We start from the raw sequence: 27,050 nt of genomic DNA on the forward strand, positions 1-27,050 counted from the left end.
CTTTATGTCCCAACTGGCTTCATGTTGGTTAGTTAGTAGGTAGAATAAGTGCAACAACTAGTTGGAGAAATGTGACAAATATGCAGACCAGACTTTCCCAGGATGAGGCAATGGTCCAGGTCTTTACAACTCAGAGAGCAAGTCACCAAAGCATCCATTCCCTACTGTGGCACCATTAAAGCAGCAGATGGCAGAGCATTAACAGAAAGACATTGGGGACAGCTGGAAAACATCTGCTGGGAAGCAACAATCTAATGGGTGTTCTGGGTTTTTCCTAATTGTGGGGGAATCACTCAAAAAGCCTGCAAAGAAACTTTGATGTTTGGTGCTGGGAGGAAGGAGTTGGCTGGAGCACTGCATTCTGACTCAGGGACTTGAGGGACTTCTGAAAATAGGTGACTTTGGAGCCCGGTGAAATGTTAGAGGGAAAAATATGCAAAATTAATTTGTTTTTTCCAAGTGTTAAATAAGAACAAACTTTTAAAAGGCAGACACCTTTTAAAAGGTGAGATTCGCATGGACCTGGAATCCGCTTTAGGAAGATACTTGATTCATCACTAGATTATGAATAGTTAAACATAGTAGAGAGTTTTGATTGAGTCCAAGAATCACAAGACAGGGGACCTTGAGCGCTGCAGAGAGAGGCTGACGTGGGTACCCACCCAGGGACTTCGTGCCACCCCCAACTGTTGTAGTTGCCTTAGTCAGGGACCAGCTGGGGCCTCCAAATCATGGCTGCAGGCCTGCTGGCTAGAGCCAGTACCAGGCTGGCTGGTAGGGGAAGCACTGGACGTGGAGCCAGAAACCCCTGCCTCTTCCTCTCATTAGCTGCATGGCTTTGGACAAACTAATTTATTTGATCTCTGGCTTCTACATCTGTTCAGTGGGGATAATAATACCTGATCAACCTGAGCACAATACAAGGTTGTTATAATTATCAAATGAGAAAATGTATGTGAAATCACATAAGCCATAAAAGTATAAATGTAATTTATTGTCAAATTACCAATATCCTATTAGCAAGTGATTCCTGAGCAAGCAGAACATTATTCTCAAGGATGATTTAAGCATTTATCCAGGTACCCAGTGAATAGTGAGCTGACTGAGGTGAGAGATAGTGAAACCAGGATTATCACATCCAATTACCCTGTTAATCGTGCACACTGGTTCAAGGAACAGGGCTAAATCAATACTTGTTTCAGAGGAGAACAGATTATTTGGAATGGAACTATAAAATATAAATATCTAATGATGTAAAATATAAAATATTATTGTTCTTTTTAAACATCCAATAAAACAATGGAGAGTTTCATTTTGGGCATAGATTCTGACTAAAAGAAAGATGTTTATCATTTTTCTTAATACAGTTATCTCTTAGGGCTGCTTCTCAAGCTGTGAAATAGCATTTTGAAAACAGCAGTGCATTTAATGCTGATATAAAATGACTTTGTTTCTCTCTGTCGTCTTTTATTCCAACCCTTTCTTTCTATCTCAGAATTCAACTCAAACTGAGGTCCCAGCAACCTTTAAATACCAATTTGAAGAAACAAGTGAATTGTCATGTGAAAGGTTTTATATTCCATATTTGTCTGATTGTTTCCTGATGGTGTCTTGTAACTTTTTTCTCTGCCCCTTATTTCCTATAAACTGGAAACTTTGTCTAGAGGTTTGCTTGGATACAGGTTGAACATTTTTAGCATGTGTACTTCATATAGTGTCTCATCATGTCAGGTTGTCTGCTATTTGTGATGCAAAAGTAGTGACAGCCAGATACCTTCTTCATAGAGATGAGATTTCCCTTGTAATTAACAGGTAATCTGTGGGGCAGTTCTTTGACAGCATATGAATATTCAGTTCTCCATGAAAAGTTTGCTTAATGGCTTTGGAATCCACTGATGATTTTTGCTGGGATCAATTATTTTTGGAGGGGTAGTAAAATGATAGTTTTCTAATTCTATTATTTCTTCTGCATTTTTAACTAGCTTTTAAAAAAACTATGTTTATTGACTTGAGAGAGACAGAGAGAACTCTATGTGAGAAACATCAATTCCTCACTTCCCGTATGTGCCCCATACCAGAGATCAAACCTGCAACCTAGGTATGTGCCCTGCCAGGGAATCTGACCTGCAACTTTTTTGTTTATGGAATGATGCTTCTACCAATGGAACCACTCTGCCAGGGTACTAGCCTCTTTTTTTTTCTATAAAGCTTCCTCCTATCAACTTCATATGAACTACAGTTTCTTTTTAAAAAGAGAATTGAACTACCTAATTTTTCCTCTTTACTTACCAATTTTGGGGATAAGGAGTTAGTGTAATAGTCACCTTCCACAGTGACACTTTTTTTCTTTCTCTCTTTTGAGTATACTTATAGATTGTTTGCTTACTGTTTATTCAACATGCTACAATCAATTACAATAATTCTTCTTTTTGATGCTTAGATTGTCCCAAATTTGCCAAAAGTGAACCTCTTCATGATGATTCCTGTGTCCTTTAGACATAACCCCATTAGTCAGTGAATGCTTCTTTGCTTTCTGGCACAAGAAGTTGTCTCAACCTCACTTTATTATTTTCCTTCCCCAAACTTTTAAAATGATTTTAAAAATAATATTTTAGCTCTTTTTAGATAGAAACAAATGGTACCAGACCATCTCTTTGCCTCATTCATTCATTTAACAAGTACTTATTGAGTGTCTACTATGTATCAGGAACCTATAACATCGTAATAAACCTGACTCATATTCTATTCTTAGGGAGCTTAAGATGTAGTAGGACAGAGGAGTCTTGAATATGAATAAGGAGGAAAGAGATATACATTTTATAAATAGAGGGACAGATCATGTGTCCCGGGGGTTCAGGTGAGGTGGAAGTTTACTGAGGCCGGAGGAACGTGCGAGTGAGAAGTCACAGAAATGGAGGAAAGCCTGGGATGCAGAAGTGGAAGCTATATACCTGGGAGGATAAGGTTTAGTCAGACGTGAGTGTAAGTAGGGTTTACTATTTGTCAGAAAAGGAGGTCACAGAGGGCATAGGGGAAGGTGGGCTAGTACCCAACCATGAGCAATGTTTAAATTCTGTGCTCAGTCATTTGTATTTATTCTAAAAAAATGGCAATCACAAAAGTTCTTTGTTGTTGTTATTTGATTTTTAAATTAAAACCATGATGTGAGTCAAAATATGCTACCAGCAGCCTCAGAGAGAGGCCTTTTCTCATGCAGGCTATCATAAGGAGAAATGTGATCACATGCTGGTATGTTGGATGTTGAACAAGCTGTCTAGTGGTTGGTATCATAACTCAAATACAAGGGCAGTAGATACTCCTATGGTTTGTGTTTCACATTCAATGGCAGGCCACAAAGAGTTTTTTTGTTTTGTTTTTGCTGCAAAGAGCTTTATTGTTTCCATTTGGTCCAGAAACCCCTCCAAGGCTGCTGGGCTTGGCGGCTCAGGTTAGGGCTTGTGTGTGAGCCTTTGGAGAGGTACTCTCCCAGCACAGCCTGAGGAGGTCGGTCAGGTGGTCGCCCATCTTGGTGAGTTTCACCTCCTCACTTAGGAAGTAGCTGTCCCGCAATTACCAGAGATGGGCATCTGTGTGAACAGAGCCCGGGACGTGTAGATCCAAAAGGGCCTGAATCAAGTACTTCTCCAGGACCGTGGCGGCTCCCATGGCATCCAGAGTTTTACCCCACTTATCTTGGGATGGCTTCTGCACATCCTGGAAGGCATGCCTAGGATGGCCGAGAAGGTGGTTATGAATGTTGCATCTGGAGAAGAGGTTGGACAGCGGTTGGAGGCTCGAAGAAGTGGGGGCCCTGGGTCTTGGCTGTCATCCATGGAACAGGTTCTGTCTAAGGATGCAAAATACCTCTGACTTCAATCCTAAATATAAGAAATAAAATTCAAAGAAATATTCTTAATACTTTAAGAGGTGAATTGCTCCATCCCTCTGCTTTTGAAAATTGACAGCCTAATGGAGGGGCTTTGGAGACTCTGAACTCCTGTTAGGGGTTTGACTATTTATTAAGCATTTTCTTTTTCCCTTGCTTCCTTGTGATTTGAGCATTTCCTTTCCTATTATACCTTGTTTAACTGTTCTGTCTTACTGTAACTTTGAGAATTCTGCTTTACACTATGGCCTGAAATGTGATATATTTTTCCCATGTCTTTGCTCAGTGGTGCCTTTTATCACCATGGCTCAAGTGTCATAGAGACCTGCTAAATTTAAATATCATCACTTTAAATTAAAATGTGTAACATAGATGCATAGAGCCTCCAGGAGTTTTATTATGTGTAATTTTTAGACAATCCCAATCTATTTCTTAAGCTGAAGGAATCTCTGGAGACTTTGGTCAAAGCATCCATTTTAAGGGTAATTATCCTGCCATAGCTTAGAAAGTCTTTTGAAAGCCCCCATTCACATTTTACCTCTGATTGGTAGGTAACCTGAGGTGTTTGCCAGCACAGGCCAAGGATCTGTGCTTTCTTCCAGGATATTACCTCTCCTTCCAACCTCCTTCTGAGATTGTTCGTGAACCTTCCCTCAAAAACCCCTTTATTCATTCAACACAATTCTGTACAATGAGAATACAATCATAAATAAGAAAGATGAAATCCCTGCCCTTGTGGAATTTTCATTTCAGTGGCATATGGATCAGAAAAAGCAAATAAGCAAAAAAAAAAAAAATTCAAATAAGCAAAAGAATCACTTAACCAAATAAATATAATTGTAAGATATAATAAATATTAGGAAGAAAATAAATAATACTTTAGAGAGAATAATCAGAGATACCTTAGATGACCAAGGAATGAAATTTTATTTATGTATATTAAATTTATTGGGGTAACATTGGTTAATAAAATTTAAAAAATTTTAAAAAATTTCATTTATCTATTTTTAGAGAGAAAGGAAGGGAGGAAGAAAGAGAGGGAAAGAAACATCAGTGTGTGGTTGCCTCTCATGAGCCCCATGATGGGGACTTGGCCGGCAACCCAAGGTATGTGCCCTGACTGGGAATTGACCAGTGACCCTTTGGCATTGACTTGAGGGGCAGTGACCCTCAGGCTGGCATTAAACCCACTGAGTCACACCAGCCAGGCCAAGATTAATAAAATTATATAGGTTTCAAGTGTACAATTCTATGATACATCATCTGTAATCTGTATACTCATTGTGTGCCCACCACCCAAAGTCAAATCTTCTGTTCCCATATATTTGCTCCCCTTTACCCTTTACTACCCCCCACCCTCATTTCCCCCTGGTAACCACCACACTATTATCTGTGTCTATGAGATTTTGTTTGTTTTTCTTGTTTGTTCATGTATTGCTTTCCGTTTTATAATCCACATGTGAGTAAAATCATATGGTTCTTGACTTTTTTGTCTAACTTATTTTGCTTAGCATGATATTCTCAAGATCCATCCATGTTGTTGTAAATGGCAGTATTTCATCTTTCCTAATGGCTAATATTCCATTGTGTATATGTACCACATCTTCTTTATCTAATCATCTAATGAAGGGTTCTTCAGTAGTCCCCATGTCTTGGCCACCATGGATAATGCTGCAATGAGCATAGAAGTGCATATATCTTTGCAAATAAATGTTTTCAAATATTTTGGGTGTGAGACCTAAAAGATATGAAGGCAACAACCATGTAGAGAAGAAAGAAGGAATATACCAGGCACAGGGAATGGCCTGTCCAAGGTGGGAAGGAGCTAGGTTCATCCAAGGGATTGAGAAAAGCCTAGCATAATACGAATGTGAGTAACTCATGGTTAGAGCAACTCAGAAGGTAGTGATCATTAGTAAAGATCAGACAAAGCAGGCCCCTGAAGTCTCTGGTACCCATGGGAAGATATATCTACAACACACTGGTTAAGGATGAGGTCAGATCTTTCCTTTAAAGAGATTGTGAGCATAGTATCTAATACCTAACACTGTGTTGTCAATAAGGGGACCTATAGAGTAATGAAAATATAAAATAATAATGAAATAATCTGTTGGAATGTATCTGCTTTGGACAGTGATATTTAGGGATGCTTTTGTAATTAGTCTTTTGGCTTAGGAGACAGAACTAATTCATTATTTTTACTTTGGTACTAAAATAAATAGAAAAAGATATAACTGAGGTAAACAGAAGTGAGGAGAAAAAAGGAGTATATAATTACGTTTAACCTATTGCTTACTTAGAATAGCAGTGTGCCTGATGTGTAGGAATGAAACCATCAAAGAGGAAAACAAATGTGCATTTGTATTTTTTAGGTCTCCTCCAGATATAATAACTGAGCTACTGAGCATTTTCAGGAACAAACTAAGCAACAAGCCAAACTTTATAAGCTCTAAGCAGCAATGATGATCAATCTATGTAGTCATCTACAATCTATATAGATGATATGAATACATGGGACTTATTGTTGCAGAGTTGTGTGTGTGTGTGTGTGTGTGTGTGTGTCTGTCATGGATTTTCCAGAAAATAGCCCCAGTAGTTTCTTTTAATATTTAGTGAACTTTTGGGAAGGAGAGGACTGTTATTGGATATTGTCTTTGTCTGCTTGTGCTGCTATAACAAAATACCATAGACTGGATGGCTTATAAACAACTCAACATTTATTCCTCACAGTTCTGAAGGCAGGGGACACCAAGGTCAATATGCTGGCAGATCCCATGTCTGGCAATGGCCTGCTTCCTGGTTCATTGTGTCCTCACATGGCAGAAGGGTGAGAGAGCTCAATAGGGGCCTCTTTTGTAAGGGCACTAACCCCATTTATGTGGCTCCACTTTTCTGACCTAATCATTTTCCAAAGGCCTTACCTCCTAATACCATCATATTGGGGGTTAGGTTTCAATATATAAATTTTGGGAAGACACCAACATTCAGTCTATAGAGACTATGTGAGTTTTAGTTTGGGTTCTAGAGTTTCACTTTTGAGGATATTACATCTTCAACCTACAAAAGAAGTTTGTTTAAGTCAAAATTTTGTTAAGAACATTTCATTTTGGGTTCCGTGGGCAGTATTATGATATCTGTTCTTCACACTTATCATATACACTTGCTTTTTGTCCTTGCTCTTCCATTCTGCCTTTATTCTCATTTTACTTTCTTCCTTGTTGGGACTCTTCTCCAGTTGGCATGCATACACTAACTTCTGAAGCTTTGTGATCTTTGGGCTGTGCAGGTTGGGGCCCCATAGTAAATCCCAGCTTCACATAATCTCTTTTTGTTTTATACTTGGACCCATGGAAGCCAAGCCAGGATAGGTCTTAGGAATAAATGAGGGAGGTGAACGTTCAAGACTTGGCTCTCCTTACCCCTGCTGTGAAAATAGATTTCTACCCATAGCCTTTTTTAAATGTATCTTGTAGATTAATGCATTCAATATTTAAGTGATGAAGACTGAAATTCATAAACTTGGAGATAGGCACCATGTTAAGATGTTAATGCCTGTGAATATTTGATATGAATTAGTATATCAGATACCTTTCTAATCTATCAGTTGGCAAGAGTGAGGCTGTGGTGGGGTGCACAAAGCTCGTGGGAGCTTTTGTGTGGAGCCTATTAGATATGGCTTTGAGATTTCCTTGGATATTCTTATCTCACACTTGGGGTCCGGCCTTACTCCTAGAAAGCATCCTCTGCTGCCATTAGAATTTCCCAATTATACACAATTCTCTGCCTTTACACTTTTATTATGACATTAGCAAATTGATTAATAATGAATATATTGAAAAGCAAAGGGTTTTTCCTAGAAAAGTGTTTTGATATTTCCTACAAATAGGGCTTTAAATAAATATCTAAGTTTTAAAATGATTCTTCTGATTTTCATTCTTTCTTCATCTTTAAATATTTCTTATTTATCAGTGAATCACATCTCAGTATAATATCTAGATAAAATACATTTCCCTCCTTTTAAATACTTTTATATTCTCATCTGTTTTTATGGCATGTTACTGCATGTCTCCAGAGGCACACAGCATTTTTATTTTCAAGTAAATTTATATTAGTTACAGTCTCCAGCTGTTTTAGATATAGGATCATTTCCTGTCGGTACTGTTTCCAGGACAGTTCTTTTTTCCCAACACAAAAATGAAAAATGTAATTTAACAAAGACATCCTATAATTGCCTTCATATCTAGCAAGGTATCTAGCAATCTAAATACTTATTTTATTTAAAACATCTGTCTACATAATATCTAGTGATTGTCCAGGGCTATATCATCTTTGGGAAAGACAGCTGCTGCCATTTTTATTTAATTTATAAGGAACCAACAAAACTGTCTCTTTAATATTGAATTTTCTGCCACTATGTCTTAATTGAGTTTTGTTTTGTTTTTTAAATCGGAATATCTTACCTCTTTGGTGCTTGCAATTAGTCTTTTTAAAATTGGGGAAGACCATGTTTTTAAAAATCACTATGGAAACATTCTGCAAGAATAACACTTGTTTTATATATCAATGCATCATAATAAAATGGTGGCATGCTGCTTTACTCATATAACTAGCCTTGCATAAGAATCACATTTCAATTTCCAGGTTCTTTTAGCATTATTTGTCTGTTGTGCATGTTATTTTCATTTATAATAAAAAATGTAAAGTGTTTTTTATTATTAAGTCATTCTGCTGATTACAGCACTTAGTTGATATTTTCTTGTTTTTTTTAAAATACATACAAAAAAAAACTCGGAGAAAGGTGGCAGCTTCTATAAAACCTCTTTGTCTTGGGGGTGATACTGAATGTTACTTGTAGAAGAATTTTTATGTAAACTCTTATTTATTTATTTTACTTATTTGTGTGTGTGTGTGTGTGTGTGTGTGTGTGCGTGTGTGTGTGTGTTCTACCCTTGGAGAGGAAGATGCAGTGTTTAACTTTTAATAGATCATATCAATTTAGGCTCAGCTAAGTGCCAAAAACAACAGACACCCAGGCTTGCCATAAGTGTGTATAAATGAGAAAGTTTACCTTTTCCAGGGAAGTAATCAAAATATTCCTTTTTGGAACACCGAGAGTATGAAAGGGAAATGATTACAGCTCCCTACTGACATACTGTTATGATTGACAGGAAAAACCAACATGCATGCCACCTGAGACATCTTGTTCAGGAACTTTCTGGAGGGTAGTAAATTGGCGTTGGCACAAACACAAAAAAATAAAATGACTTGATTCAGCACTTTTCAATTCTAAATCCCCAAACACTAAAGTAAGAAGTAAATATTCATCAAATGATCAAAATTTATATTGATTTTTATTCTACATTAGCAGCTCAAAGTGGAGATTTTTTGACAGGATGGACGTTGCTTTGAATGATTCTCTTTGAAATGAGGATGTAGGCACTGAGCTGAGTGCTGCCATGCATTCCTGAGCCATAGGCCCTGATTATCAGAACCCTAGGAGGCTAAATTTTTAAAAGAACAGTATAAAGACATACTTGTTCAGTTCTGTTTTCATAACTAAATTGTTATTATTAGTATGTAAAGTAATTCTTGTTGTTCCTGTTTCATTCCTTCCTTCCCATCACCATCTAAAGATGACTATTTTATAGAATTTCAAAGGAACTGGAGTGCATGTTACAGTCATAGAGTTAATAGCGGTATTTGCCAGCACTTGGGAAGGACCTGCCGGTCCTGCAGGGCACAAGAAGCTAAGATTGTATCTTCACATTATACATCTTTAATTTTTTGTTTTTGCCAGAAAGTAAATAAGGATTTGCTATAGTGAAATTTGGAAGATGGGAATAAGGACACAGCCATAGAATATAAACACAGACTTGATGTCTGTGTCATTGTGTAGAGATTTGCTAAGGAAACAGTAAGGGAAAAGCATCGAAATTCTAATCATCCCCTCCAGTCGACACAGTGTAATCGTACTCTCTTCCCACCCTTGCTCATGACATAAAATGCTGAATTTTTAATGATTTTAACTACTTGCATTACAAAGACAAGGAAGGCAGTGGTGAGTAAAGCTCCCCACAAATGCAGCTGTGCGATATATTTGTTCTTTATGTTTGTTAGGTGGATGTGTTGTTGTGGTTGTTAATAAACATCTCATCTATCATTAAAATAGAGGAAGAGGACATTTTTATTTACATATAAATAAATGCAAAATAAATAATGAAAATAGCATTTATGTTAATTTTCCTGCTTTGTATAAAAATGCTTACTATTTAACAAATATAATTAAAGAGTTTTAAAAGTGGATTTTCTAAACATTATAGTGAATGTTCTTAATGGTTTGCTAACAGCATCAAGTCAATGGAAATAAAGATGACCTTCTAAAGAAATAAATATAATATTTTTTACTTACATTTGTTATCTTTTGGAGTTGTCCTGAGTTAGTTATCCATGAATACAAACTTAAACCTTCAGAGCCTAAGGCTAGTTTATATGGAGCTGCCAATATATGCGTAGAAGTTTTGTATCCTAATGTACAAAGATTAGTATACAAAAGGTTTATACTAGTCTTTTCTGAGTTTAATATTGAAATAACTTTGAGATTCTTGTTAAATTCTTGGTATATATTTAATTTTTAACAATGGGAAAATATTCATGTTTTAAAATACTTTTATAAATCTCTTACCCAACGATAAAAAGAACACTCTAACAAACTGTTTCTTTGGCAACATTTTTGAAGTATAACATTGGTCTTCTTTTTTTCTTATTTTAAAGATTTCATTTATTTATTTTTAAAGAAGGGGGAAGGAAGGAAAAAGAAAGGGACAGAAACATCAATGTGCAAGAGAAACATCGATTGGTTGCCTTTTGCACACCCCCAACCAGGCACCAGGCTCACAACCCAGGCGTGTGCCCTGACCAGAAATCAAATGGGCAACCTTTCAGTTTGCAGAACCATGCCCACCCTACTGAGCCTCACCAGTCAGGGCCTGGTCTTATTCTTGAATGGATATTTTAGCTCCCATTATTTAGTATAATTTTTCTGTAATTCTAGGTTATACATTGCCTGAGAACAGGCACCATGCCTGACCCAGGTGTGTATCTTGTTTGATGTTTTACACATAAGAGATTCTCAAGATAAACTTGTCAAATGAATAAATGAAGACCCTTAATCAACTTTACGCTAAAGAAACACATTGTTCTCTAGTCCTACTACAACTCCATAGGAAAAGAAAGCTTTGGACTGAAAAACAACTTGAGATTCTCATTCATTATAATACCAAATGTTATTTGTATTTAGCCAGAATGTAGCTAATTATAGATAGGTGAATAAATGACTTTAGAGGGTTCATTTATGGGCAAAGGAAATGCAGTTTAAATTCAATCTCTAAGGTGAGTACTTTCAGGAAATTATGAACCACCAGCGATGGTGACGAAGGCAAAAATGCAACAAATAGCCAGGATCTTAGGGGGAAAAATCCACCATTGTAAAGGTGATAACTCTAAAATCCTGGAGTGACTATGGGAACTCTGCCAAATAAAAGGATGGAGATTTCCAAGTGTAGATTCTAATCAGTCCTGAAAGAGCTTGTCAGGGCCTTGAGATCTGGAGGTATTTCTAGAAGTAAACAATCTGGGCCAGTTGCAAGAGAGGTACTAAGGGGAGGAAAGAGAGAAGGCATATTAAATATTTGTATAAGGGAGAAGAAGAAAGGCATGTGTTTAGATATACTGCATCAAAGATAGAAAAAAAGACTGTATAGTAAAAGTAGGAAGTTATTCCCCAATAACAATATTATAGCCAGAAAAAATACTGTTCTCACCTATTATATTGAAGGATCCCCATGATTGTCTCTAGTTAGTGTGGACTCTTTCAAATAGATTATATATTAAAATATTTCCTAAAATATAAATATTCTTAACTTTTAAAATAAATATGCCTTTCTAGGTTCAGTTTCCTAATTAATAAGTAAGACAAACTGTGGCACTGTTAATATCTTCTCCAAATGCTCAAATGAGGTTTTTTTTTTTTTTAAATGGGAAGTCAAATTTTATTAAGCTAAAACAAGCTCCTACCCAGGAGACTTAAAACTTTGTTTTGATATGGATTGTGAAGATTACCACACAGAGACAATGGCCAAAGTTTTTATTCTATATATGTGTGACCACCATGGTTAGTTTCAAATATAATATGCAACATGTAAGATCACTTTGTCAGTTGAATTAAACATTACCAAATGATTCTTTAATTAAAGAAGCCTTTTCTTTTTACTTCCTTTTTTTGCCTAGAAAAAAGTAAACAAGGTATACATTTTAATAATTTTTATTTCTGTCAAAAAAAGTCTTATTTTTAAGGGAAAATGAAGCCAATGATTTTAAAAATCAAACCGAGACTACAGACTTCAGATTACCTGTTTTATTTCTTTGTACATTTTAAACCACTTGAGATTTTCAAACTCAGTAAAATTTATCCAGACAATTTGTAGAGTGGCTGTCACATACCCTGTGCTGTGCTTGGTGCTGAGGATTCAGCAATGAACACATAGACAGAAGTCCCTGCCCTCATGGGGCTTCTAATCCATGGGGGCAGCACAGATAGACAACACAAAATAAATTTTGCCTAGATATAGTGAATATGTATGAAGGAGGATAGCGATTGCTGCAGGTGGAGTGAGTTGAAATTTTAAGTAGAAGATCAGAGAACACCTGAGTGAGAAGATGACATTTCAGCAAAGACCTACCTCAAGAGGGTTAGGGACTGAGCTGTCCTACAAACAAGACCAAATGCCTCTAGACAGTGTCTACCAGCTCTGCTAGAGCTGGTCAGCATAGGTTGAAGACTGAGGATTAACTGCTGGCATGGAGCATGTGGACAAAATCCAGACTGGAGTGTGTTCAAGAGAAAATAGGAGAGGAATTAGACACAGTGAATGTAGATAAAACATGTAAAAGTGATTTTTCTGTAATCAAATAAATGTAATCAGAAAACAGAGACATGGAACTTCAGAGGATAGATTGGGGTCAGTTGGCATCTAGAGATTCTTTATTTCCTTTTTTTCTTACCAAGAAAAAACACTTTGGGGGACTAGTGGAGAAGATTGATCTTAGAACTATGACCAATTTCCACAGAAACAGAAGGGATGGCAAAGAACATGGACCTGGATTTAAGTAGGAGGGTAGATGTGGTGGGAAGCTAGGAAGAACAATATAGTATGAGTGACCAGACAGACCTACAAGGGCATGAATTAAAAAAGAATAACATTAGAACTTCTGGTCAAGATGGCGGCAAAGGCAGACATGGCTCACCTCCTAACACAATCACATCAAAATTATAACTAAAGTATAGAACAACTACCACTCAGAACTGTCAGAAATCAAGTGAGTGGAAGTCTGACAACTACTGAATTAAACCACATCCATTTAGACAGGTAGGAGAGGCAGAGATGTGGAACAAGCTGGTCTCACAACTACGTGTGATGGGTAAAAATTTGGGAGGGGTAACTCTGGAGTGAGGCGTCCCTGCCCCATACCAGTTTTCCCAGCCCAGAGTCCTAGTTCCAGGAATGTAAGTCCCCACAACTTCTGGCAGCAAAAACCAGCAGGGACTGAGTTGGTGGAAGAAACTCCTGGAGCCCCGAACAGTTTCTCTTAAAAGAAACCGCACACAGACTCGCCTACTCCAACTCACTCCCTCTGAACTCCAGCAAGGTGGTAGCAACTTGAAAGGCACCAGCTTCATACAGGGAGGAACTGAAGTATCCAGCATCAAGGTGAGCAGAGGCCATTGTCTCTATTCTGATCCACCACCCACAGAGCCACAAAGCTGGCAGGTAGGTGCCATATCTGAGACTCCATCAACCTGGCTAACACTGTTTGCTCTGGGGAGAGACTCTACCCCATTCAGCTTATGGATCGACCCAAGCTGCTTTTGCATATGAATAACTGGTCTTGGCTCAAGCTTTGCAACTTCCTAAATCCTCTCAAATAAGCAACAACTGGCCTCAGAGGGCCCCAGGCCCAGCACTCACAGCAGCCAGCCCAGATTTACAGCTAGGCTTTGCCTGGGAATTTCCAACTCTAGCACAAGTAGCAGCCATCTCAGATTGATCAATAGCTCAGGCAGCATGGCCCTGGGCAAAACAGGTCGGAGCACACGTTGGCATGCACCACTCAGGAAACCGCAGAGCCTGAGTACCCAGTGGGCAGCTACAGACCACACTGGAGCATCACCACCCTGCCTCTGCACAGCTGATCTTCCATAGAGGGCAGAGGTTCATGGTCAGTGGTCACAGCCAGTCCTTGCAGCTGACTGGCCTGGATAAATTCCTCCCATTGACCTGCCAACAGCAATCAAGGCTCAATTACAAAAGGAAGATGTATTCAGCCCACAAGAATTATGCACCTCAAGTACGCAGCTTGGGTGATAGGGGAGGCTGTGCCACTGGACCCTATAGGATACCTACTACATTAGGCCATACTGCCAAGACAAGGAATCAAAGCAGCTCTACCTAATACATAGAGACAAACACAGGGAGGCTGCCAAAATAACGAGGAAAAGAAACAGGGCCCAGATGAAACACAGATCAAAACTCCAGATAAAGATCTAAACAAAATGGAGATAAGCAATCTATCAGATGCAGAGTTCAAAACACTGGTTATAAGGATGCCAAAGGAACTTAGTGAGGGCCTCAGCAGCATAAAAAAGATCCAGTCAGAAACCAAGGATACAGTAATTGAAATAAAGAACAATTTACAGGGAATCAATAGTAGAGTGGATGAAACCAAGAAATAAATAAATGCTTTGGAACATAAGGAAGCAAAATACAATCAGAACAACAAGGAAGAAAGTAATTTTAAAAAATGAGGATAGCATCAGCAGCCTCCGGGACAACTTCAAGAAGTCCAACATTCATATCATAGGGGTGCCAGAAGGGAAAAGAAAGAGCAAGACATTGGAAATCTATTTGAAAAAAATAATTAAAGAAAGCTTCTCTAATTTGGTGAAGGAAATAGACATACAAGTCCTAGAAGCACAGAGAATCCCAAACAAAATGGATGCAAAGAGGCCCACTCCAAGACACATCATAATTAAAATGCCAAATGTTAAAGATAAAGAGAGAATCTTAAAAGCAGCAAGAGAAAAGCAGTTACTTACCTACAGGGCAGTTCCCATAAGACGGTCAACTGATTTTTCAAAAGAAACTTTGCAGGCCAGAAGGGATTGGCAAGAAATATTCAAAGTCATGAAAAGCAGGGACCTACAGCCAAGAGTGCTCTACTCAGCAAAACTATCATTTAGAATCAAAGAGCAGATGAAGGACTTCTCAGGCAAGAAAAAACTAAAGGAGGTCATCATCACCATACCATTATTACATGAGATGTTAAAGGGACTTATTCAAGGAAAAGAAGACCAAAACTATGAACAATAAAATTGCATAAATACGTATCTTATCAACAATTGAATCTAAAAAACAAGTTAAGCAAACAAGAACAGAGACTGAATCATGGATACAGAAGGAATTTGATGGTTGCTGGATGGGAGTGAGGTGTGGGGGAATGGGTGAAGAGGTGAGGGGATTAAGAAGTACAAATAGGTAGTTACAGAATAGCCATGGGGGTATAAAGTACAGTACAAGAAATGGAGTAGCACAGAACTTATATGTATGACCCATGGACATGCACAATGGTGCGGGAACTGCCTGAGGGAGTGGGGGGTGCTGGTTGGATTGGGGTTCAGGGGGTAAAGTCAGGACAACTGTAATACCATAATCAATAAAATAGAATTAATAAAAAAGAAAAATAAGGAGAAAGAATAAAATTAACTTTAACATTATCAGGCATTATCAGGATACTTAACAAAGGAGGCTGGGACATGCAGTTATAATGAAACAATTGATACTTATTAACTAAATCAGTGCTTTTCAGAATAAGGCATATATTTGCATGTGATTACAAAAGTGATTATGTGTTTAATTCTTAAAGATCGTTAGAATGACTAAAATTTACTCCCCAACTATTTTGTTATTAGACATAATATTAGAGGGAAGTAAATGGTTGAGTAATTATTCAGGCTCCAAAGATCATTGAATTTGGATAACCACATACCAAGCCAAATTTAAATAAAACATTTCAGAACACTGTGTCTTGTGTTCTGACTAAATTATTAATTTGTAATCTAAATTTGAAGAGGTGTATCTCCAGTGATTTGGGTTCTAGGTGCATACAAAATAAAGGGGAAACATGCTACTAATGATAAGCAGCAAAGCAAGTGTATTAAACCTCAGATGAAAAGGCAGTGCTTCTAACTTTACCATGTGTATTAGTTTGCTGGGGTGGCAATAACAAAATACCATAGACTGGGCAACTTAAACAACAGACATTTATATATCACAGTTCTGTAATCTGGAAGTCTCAGATCAAATTATTGTCAGGTTTAGTTTCTTCCTTGTAAGTGACCACCTTCTCACTATGTCCTCTGATGGCCTTTTCTCTGTGTGCCCCCTCTTCATCTTCTTAGAAGGATACCATTCCTATTGGATTAGAGCCCAACTCTTGTTGCTTCAGCTAACCTTAATTACCTCTTAAAGACCCTATCTTCAAATGCAGTCATACTGGGCATTAAAGCTAGAACGTACAAATTGGAGGGGACATAGTTGACTCCATACATTATGTTATAGGTTTACTAGAGGTATGAGCTAAAAATCTCTTAGGCATTCCCCCTGTTTGGGACTCTGGGCTTTTGGCCTGATGGAAACTGTTGATTTCCTTCTCAATCAATGTTCTCAAAGTATGCCAGTAGGTAGGAGCTTTATGAATTTATTTGTACTAATCCATCAGGTGACTATGTTGACATGACAGAAAAGGTGAGATGGAAGAAGATGAAGGCCAACACAGAACAATGATATTTTTTATTGGCACATTGTTGGAGAGCTTCCAAATTCCCTAACCTGACATCCTCCATAATCTATCCCCTTCTACTTTAGGCTCTGCCCAAATTCCCCAAAGCTCCTGCTATCATTCTGTGAACATGCCACATTCTTTCATGACTCTGGGCTTGTGACCAAAGGAGTTACTCTGCCTATAAAAATATTTATCTACTTATTCACCCAAACAAAGTCATACCCATATTCCCAGATCAAGTTTAAAAAGCTTAAATGCTACTTCTATCAAGTTTTTACTGCTCATTCCTCACCTCCAGGCAATTTTTTGTTTTATTTCTAATTTCCCCCACAATCATTTCAGTTGGCATACTTGTAGTTATCTGTTGGCACGGTTCTTTCCTCCACTACGCTGCAGTCCCTTGAAAGGAGGGATTATGTTTTGTTCCAATTTGCACCCAGAGGCCCTGGTACAGTTCTTGACACATGATAAAGGCTCAGTGAACATATGAGTAACAAATAGATGTATGAATGTGCAGTTCATTTATTCAACAATTCTTAACTGAGATCCTATATGTTCCAGATATTGCCAAGGTGCTGGGAATTTAAAATGGCAAAGGAGACCTAGAGAACACAGTTCCTGTACAGAGCTTTGAGTCTGGAGACAGAGAGAGAAAAAGTGTAGGCCAGCAAATACAAAAAGAAAAAAAATTAAATTGTGTAATGTGTTTTTAAGGAAACTACGACTGTTCTAAAATAGACAAAAACAGTGGACCTACTTTTGATAGGATAGTCAGGAAGGGCCTTTCTGAGAAGTAACATGTCAGCTGAGAGATGAAGGGTGAGAAGACATTAGCAAGAGAATGTGCCAGAGAAAGGGAACAACATGTGCAAACGTGCTGAGACAGGAAAGAGCTGTTTAAATAGCTGAAAGGAAGCAAGGATGACTGGAGCATGGTGATCAAAAGTGAGATAAGTAGGTCTAAGAAGGAGAAATATGGTCTGAGGTACGCCAGAACCAAATTTCATGTGTCTTGGAAGAAGTTTGTTTTTAGGTTTGACTGCAATATGAAACCAACTGATGTTTTATAAAGACCACTTTAACCACTGTAAGGGGAGAGACTGGAGGAGCAGGAATGGGTGAGGCAAATACAAGTTAGAAGGTAATTGCTGTTCTGCAGGGGAGGGATGGTGAAGACTTGGATCAGGCTGGCGGCAGTGCAGGTGTGGCGGGGGCGGGGACATCCTGGAGAGACATCTTGAAAGAGGATTCAACAGATCTGAGGTAGTAACTGCCTGCCATAAATGAAGATGAAGAGTCAAGGGTGACTTTCAGGGTTTCTGACCCAGCAACAGATAGTGCCAGTTATTTAAAAGGAAAAGCCTAAGTACAGAAAATTTTGAGGGATGTGGGGAGGATGCAAATGGCAATTTCTGTTTTGAACAGTTATACTTAAAGTGAGTCCAAGTAGCAATGTCAGGTGGTTGGTTAGATATTTAAGTGTGGAGCTCAGAGGAGAGGAGTAGAAGCCATTACTATACCAATGGTACTGAGAGCCATAGAAGAGAATATAAATAAAGTAAAGAGGTCCAGAATTAAGCCTTTAAACAACAACCAGTGATCTCAGGTGTGATTCAAAAAGATTAGTCAATGAACCATCTGTAAAATGGGTTTGGGGGTGGTGGAGAAAGACGGAGGGAGAGCAATGGAGTATCCTTCACATTAGGTCAGCCCAGCAGTAATGCAGGCCTAGACCAGAATAAGTGAGAACTGATCCTTTTTCTCCTATCATACATTCTCTTCCATGGTATTCTTATTTCATCTTCCAGTGTCAACCGTTGCCTCTCGGTTTCTATTTCAGTCTTAATATTTCTGCTTGCTTGCTGACTACCTCATTTTGGATATCCTACCAATACCGAAAACCAAAAGATTCAATCAAATCCACCTCATTTGTTCCATTTACTATCATGTGGTTCTTTATACTCCTGCTCCCACTGATGGTACCAACCAGGAAACATGAGGCAGATCTGTCATTGAGTCTGTTCCTTTTTATTTTCCTTAATGAGTTAAGTTACTCAATCTTGTTGGTTCACATTAGGAATATTATTTAATCAGGCTATGTTTCCATTTGTAAAATATTTTCACTTTTAAAAGTGCCCACTTATCATAAATGCTAATAAATAAAATTCTTTTAATTAGAGGTTCAGTGTTACTATTTTTTGTAAATACTTTATTTTCTTCAAACATTTCACCAAAAATTTTATTTTTGGACTAAGATGTAGTATGAAAAAAGTTAAGACAGTTTGCAAAGAGATTTAGACTGGCAAAGTCATTCAACCTTAGCAGAAGGATCTATGTTAATTCTATTCTTTATCATCACATTTAGGAATGAGTCATTGAAAGCAGAGAAAGAAATAGAGATGGATAGGAAAGACTTGGACCATCTAATTCATCTCTTAGTTAGTGCAGGGAATTTTTTTATGTCAAATACCTGTGAGACATTGTGCAATAAAAGTCTTAGATTACAACATTTCAATCATTTTTGAGTTGCTCTCAGCATTGTTCTCTGAAGTCCTTTCCGTGTATCCTTGTTATGTGAGAGGTGTTTCCCTTTCTGCATAGAAATGGCCTAGGATCTAAAAGGGATAAATTCAAATATTTTTTTTGTAGTAGTGATGAGTCTGCATTAAGTCAATATCCCTCTTTATGATCCTTTTTTGAGGCCAGTGGCACGCATTTGTGAGATCATTACCCTGAACAAGCAGTGGTCCAGCTTCTTACCATAAGATGGTTAAAAACTAACAGGAACATCTAGGGATCAAACATGCCCCTTGGCACCTTACGGTGCAGATACATTATTCTAATGGGGTTTCCAATAGCATTCTTGGTGTGGGATGACCTCTTCATTATTCATATTGCTTTGGGGAAAGGAGGAGTGAAGGGGGGATCGCATTTGGGAGCATTTTTTTAAAAAGTTTTTTGATTATTGTTCAATAGCTTTCAGATAACTCATATTTATATAATCACATAAAATATTGTATGCCTTTTTGAAAAATATATATCGTTGTTTTTTCCGAACCATTGACTCCCACTCCCTCTATTCCATTTCTTACCACCCCCCATTAAAAAATTCTCAGGTCTGTGGGTATTATTCCTCCAAGTTCTATGATATCTGCATATCTCCTGGTTCAGACTCTTCTATAATGCCATTAACAAGCTCCATACCTCCTCTTTGACATCCTTAATAAAGATGCTAACCTTTTTGCCTTCCCACCAGACACACCCTCCCCCCAAAACTGAACATGCTCCATGAAACATTATCCTTTGTTTATGTAGTGTTTGACATAATTCTTAATCCAGCTGAGTCTATTCTTGTTGAAGCCAATTAGTTTGGGCAAGAAAAGTTCACATGGATGGATATAGAGCTTTTTAACTGATTTCTGAAACTTCAATTATGTGAACATAGTAATTTTAGCACTTTTCCAAAACTTCTTCCTTGGCAAGCCAAAGCATAAATAATTATCTGCTTGTGGAAAGCAACAACACAGGAGATCTAGGATGGTTTGAAATCATATATTTAGTAAGATACCCATTTCCTTTACAGAGTCCTGATTTACACTTTTAAGAAGCTGCCACTTTATAATACTCTGCACCCTCACACTCCCGACCGGGTGGAATCTATAAAACTAGAGACCAGGCAAAAGGCTGTGGTTGGCTCTGGACATGAAGAGTAGAAGTTGGGTCTGACTCTGTGTTTCTCACATGTTACAGAATCCTGGCAACTGCCCAAGAGCTGACCCAGAACTGTTTTTCTTAGGAGAATACGTAATTAAAATATAAAGAAGTAGCAGTTTTAAGGCTTTTCAGAAATGTTAATGGATGTTCTTGGATTTAATAAAGTATGCCAAAAGAAAATGAACTTCTTGGGTCTACAGTGCACATGAGCCCAACATTTCCCCCTCCCCTTTACTGTGCACAGGCAGGCGTGCCCCTGAGAACATTTTATTCCTGGTCTCATCTGATATAGTAGGGACCCAGGAGCCACAGAGATCACAACAGCTGCAATAAATAAAGCATCTATTTAATACATTTTCATGCCAAATATTATTCAGCATTCTTTTGTCCTTGGTTTGATAGAAAACAGCATGGTGAACTTACTACCTCTCCTTTATAGAGGGAGCCCCAGGTAACTATGAAAGATTTAACAATTCAAACGTGCACATAAGCAAAACCACCATTCCCTCTGTTTTAAAATTATTAAGACAATAATACAGAGAACTGAAAAGAAGGTAATAAAGGAAGTCTGTCGTCACCGTTTAAGAGGTATTAGAATTAGTGCTAGGCTTTTTTTATTCTCCTCTGGGAAGATAATGAGAAGCATTCCGAGTGTGTCCATGCAAATGCATGGGTTGGACGGGGATCTTTAAAACATAAATGTTACATATGTGGCAATATGAGTAAGAATATTATTAAGGAATTTCACAGAATTTTTATGTAAAGTCTCATCATACAGCATTATGATCTCGGGGATATTTTGTGATATTTACTGGGTCTTCTGAGAGTTCATTTATTCAGGTCATATTTTAAGGAAGAACTTATAAGATTCAGATCTCAACTATAATTCTGTAATATGCCCAGCTGATCCCATTAAATCCAACCCCAAAAGGAGCAGTATAATGATATGAACAATTCCCATTCTTTGAGTTGTTATACCTCACTTGAAATGCATTCCTTCTGGATTAAAGCAGCAATTCCTCTTTGTTTCTCTCTCCAGGCTGAGGTTCAACTATGCTACCTGGAAGCACAAAGGGATGCTGTTGAGCAGATGTCCCTGAAGCTGTACAGTGAGCAGTACACCAGCAGCAGCAAGAGGAAAGAAGAGTTTGCTGATATGTCAAAAGTTCATTCAGTGGGAGGCAATGGGTAGGGAACTATTCTTTTTGTTGTTTTATTCTCACTAATCTCTACTTTTTCAATGATTTTCCACTGGTAGGCGTTAGGCAGGCATTTCCTCCCTAGCTAACAGACAAGAAGAAGCTCAATAGACTAGGTAGGCATTTATGTTCTTTTTTATTCGTGCTAGAAGTGAAGACTGTGGATTCTATCAGCCTCTGTCACCTAACCCAGAACTTCCTAAGTTTGTTATGATTTATTTAAACACAGCCTTGTTATTTTACGGGTGTTTGTGTGACTATACTGTGCCTATAGTATTGGTTGTTTTTCTTTATAAATTTATGTTTCAGTGTATTTCCCTCTTTTTAAACTCAACCATTTATTTGGTAGAACATAATTTTCCTGAAAAAATGCAGATATTTAGTAATTGTTTAGAGACCATGGGCTAGCCGGTTTGTTTCATGTAAAGTCAGTTAGAATGATAGACTAGCACTTGAATTGTCTATGGCGTGTGAAAGGACTCAACCACTTCAGTGACCCATCAACATTTTAATTCAGCCTGAGTTATAGGGCTGTATTTATATTATTCTAACTACCATCCAGTTGTCATACAGTCAAATATTTCCAAATGAATTTAAAGTTATACAAGCATTATGTGTAGATATTTTTCTTTTTTTGTCTTTTGTCTTAATTCTAATATTTAGTAGGTAAATATTAAAGAGTAATAATGAAATTTAATTATTTCATAGTCTTAATGATTTTATAATAATTATAAAAATGAAAACAGTAACCTATTTTACTTTTATACTTGAGCCAGGCAACAAGGGGGAGAAACTGTTCCCCAAAGTCTGCTACATATTAATAGCATCTTATTACCCTATGAGGTATAACTCTAGCTAAAATATTCCTTGAAAAGACAGTCAGAAAAATATCTTTCCATGTGCTTGCTTGCATTTTATCTTTTAAGTACTTACAGTTTTGACTGGACTTTAATCCTCATATAAATTTTTAGGATAAATTAAGGACACTGATTACAAATTCTGTTTTGTGTTATAATCCAGAGTCTAAGAATACAGGAAAAGGATCAGAGTCATAATTCTGTTTGGAAAATGGGAAATAAACTTTTAAATTTACTTATCTATATAATTTGTTGTTTTACCAGGATTTTTTAATCCATATATATGTTATATATATGTTTGATTTCTCTTTTGTAATTCAGTAGACATTTATTCACAAGAAGAAAAGCATAGAAGCAAGTAAGAAAGTAAAGGTTAAAACTTGGAGCATGAACAATAAGCTGTTCTGAGGCCTTAATGTGCTTTAATTTCTCTAAATGCCTAAGTAGTCTCTGGTGTACATGCAAGCACAAACTTTAGGTCACATTTTCATGTTTTCTAAAAGCCCTGGAAATTGAACAGGCACCACGTGCTCCTGACCTCAGATTCCAAGGACCCAACCTGAGCACTTACTCTGGGCTCCACAAATCATAAATCTGCCCTGGGAATTGCTTAGTTAACAACAAGCATTGTTCAGTGAAGTGGGAGTAGGTGAACTTGCCTGATATCTTTTGTTTATGCTCTTTGGGGTGCTGAAGGCTGTGCATTGTGCAGAAATTTAAGAGGGTGCTGAAGAAAAGCAGCTATTTAATAGTAAGGACAAAAAACCATATACTCTTTTCTATTTTCTGTTTATATACAGAAAAGCATTGTGTGAAAAATGCATGTGGGTGAGGTTATCTGGGGTGTCCTGCCCCGAAGACTCTTTGCCCCCACAGTCAAATCCTTAATTCTGAAGCCTTAAGAACATAGCCTTGTAAAATTATCTGCTCCAATGACACACAAACTCCATTAACTGTTTCTTTTATAGCATTGACTGATCATTATTTCTGATAAGCAATTGTGGGAATAGTGTGGGCTTTCTACAGTCTTCATTCCACATGCAGATATCCAATCTACTAAAGAAAAGATTAAGTTGGTGATACAATTCATATATTTTTATTTTCTTCCCATGTCTACATGCATGTTAAGAAGAGTATGTAGTTGAAAAACTTATAAGACTACTCCATGGAAGACTCAGATGCTAGATAGAATAGTGATCTTAAAGTTCTAAGAATTTTACACAACAAAAATATTATTTAGAAATTGCGCTGACTGGTGTGGCTCAGTGAGTTGGGCATCATCCTGCAAAGGAAGATCACTGGTTTGATTACCGGTCAGGGCACAAGCCTGGGTTGCAGGCCAGGTCCATGACTGGAGATGTGCGAGAGGCAACCGATCAATTTTTCTCTCTCACATCAGTGTTTTACTTTCTCTCTTTCTCCCTCCTTTCCTCTCTTCCTAAAAATAAATAAATAAAAAAATTAAAAATCTCTAAAAAGAAATGAATATACCTCTCTGGCTGGACAGAAAGGTGTATATCAAGGTTATATAACACAGCTTATATACAGCTATAAACTATATGTTTAGCAGTCATGAATGTGTGGTTGGAAGATTTCCCTGAATGCATGCGAGGCTGTGTGAGCTTTAGTAACAGAGTGTATTTACCTGTGGGAGGCATTTGTCACAGGCTCCAGCATGGCAAAGTGGGGAACCATAGCTTCCTGAGGGGTATGAAATGTGTGAGTCACTCAACATGATTCTCTATGAGAGCAGATTGGTGCCTTTTTGATTCATGTCTATTTAAATGAAAGCATTTATTGTTTATGTTTTTTTTCAACCAATAAATATACACTGAAGGCCTACTATGTTATGTTAATAGCATGATTCTCTGAGCAGAGTTTGTTAAGAACATTTACATTTTATATATTTGGAAAGTATAACCCTCTTTCTTTCCAGTACCCCTTTCTACGATAAGGTTGTCTCATTTCATTTTTTAAATGTACTTCAAAGATGCCGTTTAATTCATTAAGTTGCAACCTACTTGCTGCCAAGGCTTAGTGTAGATTACAAGCCATGTCTTTTGTTCAACTTCTAAATGATGGAACTGGAAGGCCAAAAGGCTGGGAGACCAGCTTGTCCGGGATGACGGTGTAAGGTGGAGCTAAGGCCTCAACTCAGAACCCTGGGTCAGAATGCAGTGAGCGGTCCCTAAAATCATGCCTTGCCCACTCTCTAAAAGATTTAATTCAGACCCTTGATAAACATTTTTCCCTAAATTCCATATTATGCATATTCCATACTCCATGAAATTTAAATTGTGGTTCCTTCCTACTACTGAGACGTGGAAGAATCTTAACAAGATTTCATTAAAGCCACAAGGTAGTTTGGTCAAAAAGATTGCAGAGCAGGCTTAAGTGAAAACAAAAGTGACTTATTACCTTAACAAATAGTACTATTTACATCCTATATGAAGTACAGAAATTAAAAGGCAGAAATTGTACCTTACCTTGAGAGGCTCACAATTTGGTAGGAGGAGACAGATCTGTAAACAACATGGGGTAAAAGATCACAAATGTGGAGTAAAAGATCACAAATGTGGAGTTAAAAATCTTCATGGGTTAAGGGGTGGGGCTCATGGAAGGCAGAGCTCAGTCCTGACTGTGATGAGAGTGAATTGGAGCAGGTCAGGAAAGATGGCACAGAGAGAGGACTCTGGGGGTGATTTTTGAAAGAAGGCAAGGTCAGGAGCAGAGCTTTTCAGTTTAATCTGAACAAACATTTATTGAGCATCTACAAAGACATACCACAGTCTCTGCCTTCATGAAATTTACAGTCTAGCAAGAGGGTGCAGTATTTGCCTGTGCCGTGAGAGAGAAGGGGAAGCATAGGGTGATGGGGGAGTTCAGAGCAAATGGGGTTGCCTCCATGAGGCAAGGCTGCGTCTTTTACCACATTGTACTCTGAATCTGGTGCAGTGCATGGGAAATGCTAGGTTCATGAATTAATAACTAAAACTACTCTGGGATTCAAAGAGAGTGAGCAAAGTTCTGGAATCATCAGATTCCCTGCTGTTCTGTATAACTGGAGAATAGGGTAGAAAGTAGGGGGGGGGTGTGAAAAATATGGCTTAGGAAGAAGGGGAAGTCCAGCTCCTGGAGTTAATCATTGAGTTCATGGTTCTTAACCAGGATAGTGTATCAGGATCACCTGTGGAGCTTGTGCGCTGAAAAATGCCTGCCTTTTCCACCCCAATGAAACTTGATTTAGTAGGTAGGAGTAGGCCAAGATTGATTATGTTCTAATGTTTACCATTGTGAACCATTGCTCTAATGGTTTTCAAAATACTGACTCCGGACCAGGAGCATCAACATCTCCTGGGTATTTGTTAGGAATGCCAATCATTGGCCCCACTTCAGGTCTACTAAATGGGGAAGATGGGGGTCCTGCAATTTTAGTTTAACCAGTCCTCCAGATGATTCTGATGCTGTTTGAGAAACACTGCTTTGGTGTTGATTTTAGGCTAAAAATTAATGGAAAAGGAATTAAAGAATACAAATTGGTAGTTACAGAATAGTTGTAGGGATGTAAAGTGCAGCATAGGAAATATAGTCAATACTATTATGGTAACTATGTATGATGTCAAATCGATGTTAGATTTATCGAGGTGATCATTTAGTAAGTTATGTAATATCCAATCACTGGGTTATACACCTAAAACTAATATAATATTGTATGTCAACTCTAGATGAAAAGTAAAAATTATTTTAAAAAGAAATTAATGGAGAATGTGGACACTGAATTAAAAACTAAAGCCTGAAAGAATCAATAAATACTGGGTGAGGGGAATGATGCTCCATTTGCTGGTTCAAGGAGGAGAAAGAAAATAGGAAGCTTTGGATTCAAGTGACTTTGATGTCATTCAACATTTAATATTTTTTGAGCTACTATTTTTAAATCATTTTTATTCTATTTGAGCTGTCTCAGTTTTTTCCCCTTTGCCCTCCTCCACCCATCCCCCACTCCCACAGTCAATTCCCACCCTGTTGCTTATGTCCATGGGTCATTCATACATGTTCTTTGTCTAGTCTCTTCCCCTCCAACATTGTTCTCTTTCCCCATCCCCTCTGGTCACTTTCAGTCTGCTCCATGTTTCCATGCCTCTGGTTTATTTTGTTCGTTCGTTTATTTTGTTAGATTCCACTTACAGGTGAGATCATATGGTTTTTGTCTTTCATCAACTGACTTATTTCACTTAGCATAATATTCTCCAGTTCCATCTATGTTATCACAAAAGGTAGGAGTTCCTTCTTTCATTCTTTCAAATACAGATTGATTTTATTTATTTATTTATTTAAATGTCAAGATCCATTATAAAATATTAAAAAATTTAAATCCATTATAAAGTCTCAGCAATTAAAACAACATGACACCGGCACAGAAATAATCAATTAGATCAATGAAATAAAAGGAGCATTCTAGAAACAAATGTATATATATCTAACAATGTAATATATGAT

General features: G+C 37.6%; 1 protein-coding gene across 2 annotated transcripts in view; it reads left to right on the forward strand.

The window, feature by feature from the left end:
- AKAP6 (A-kinase anchoring protein 6) overlaps nucleotides 1-27,050 on the forward strand; it is a 464,313-nt gene that overhangs the window by 310,277 nt on the left and 126,986 nt on the right. For both annotated transcript variants that reach the window (XM_054577924.1, XM_054577925.1), the window contains one exon: nucleotides 21,537-21,685. In XM_054577924.1, coding sequence (XP_054433899.1) covers nucleotides 21,537-21,685 — 149 coding nt within the window. The remainder of the gene's footprint in view (nucleotides 1-21,536; nucleotides 21,686-27,050) is intronic.

The sequence above is a fragment of the Pteronotus mesoamericanus genome, unplaced genomic scaffold (assembly GCF_021234165.1).
Source record: "Pteronotus mesoamericanus isolate MK-2021 breed Mesoamerican mustached bat unplaced genomic scaffold, CSHL_Meso_final contig_46, whole genome shotgun sequence".
NCBI classification, from domain to species: domain Eukaryota; kingdom Metazoa; phylum Chordata; class Mammalia; order Chiroptera; family Mormoopidae; genus Pteronotus; species Pteronotus mesoamericanus.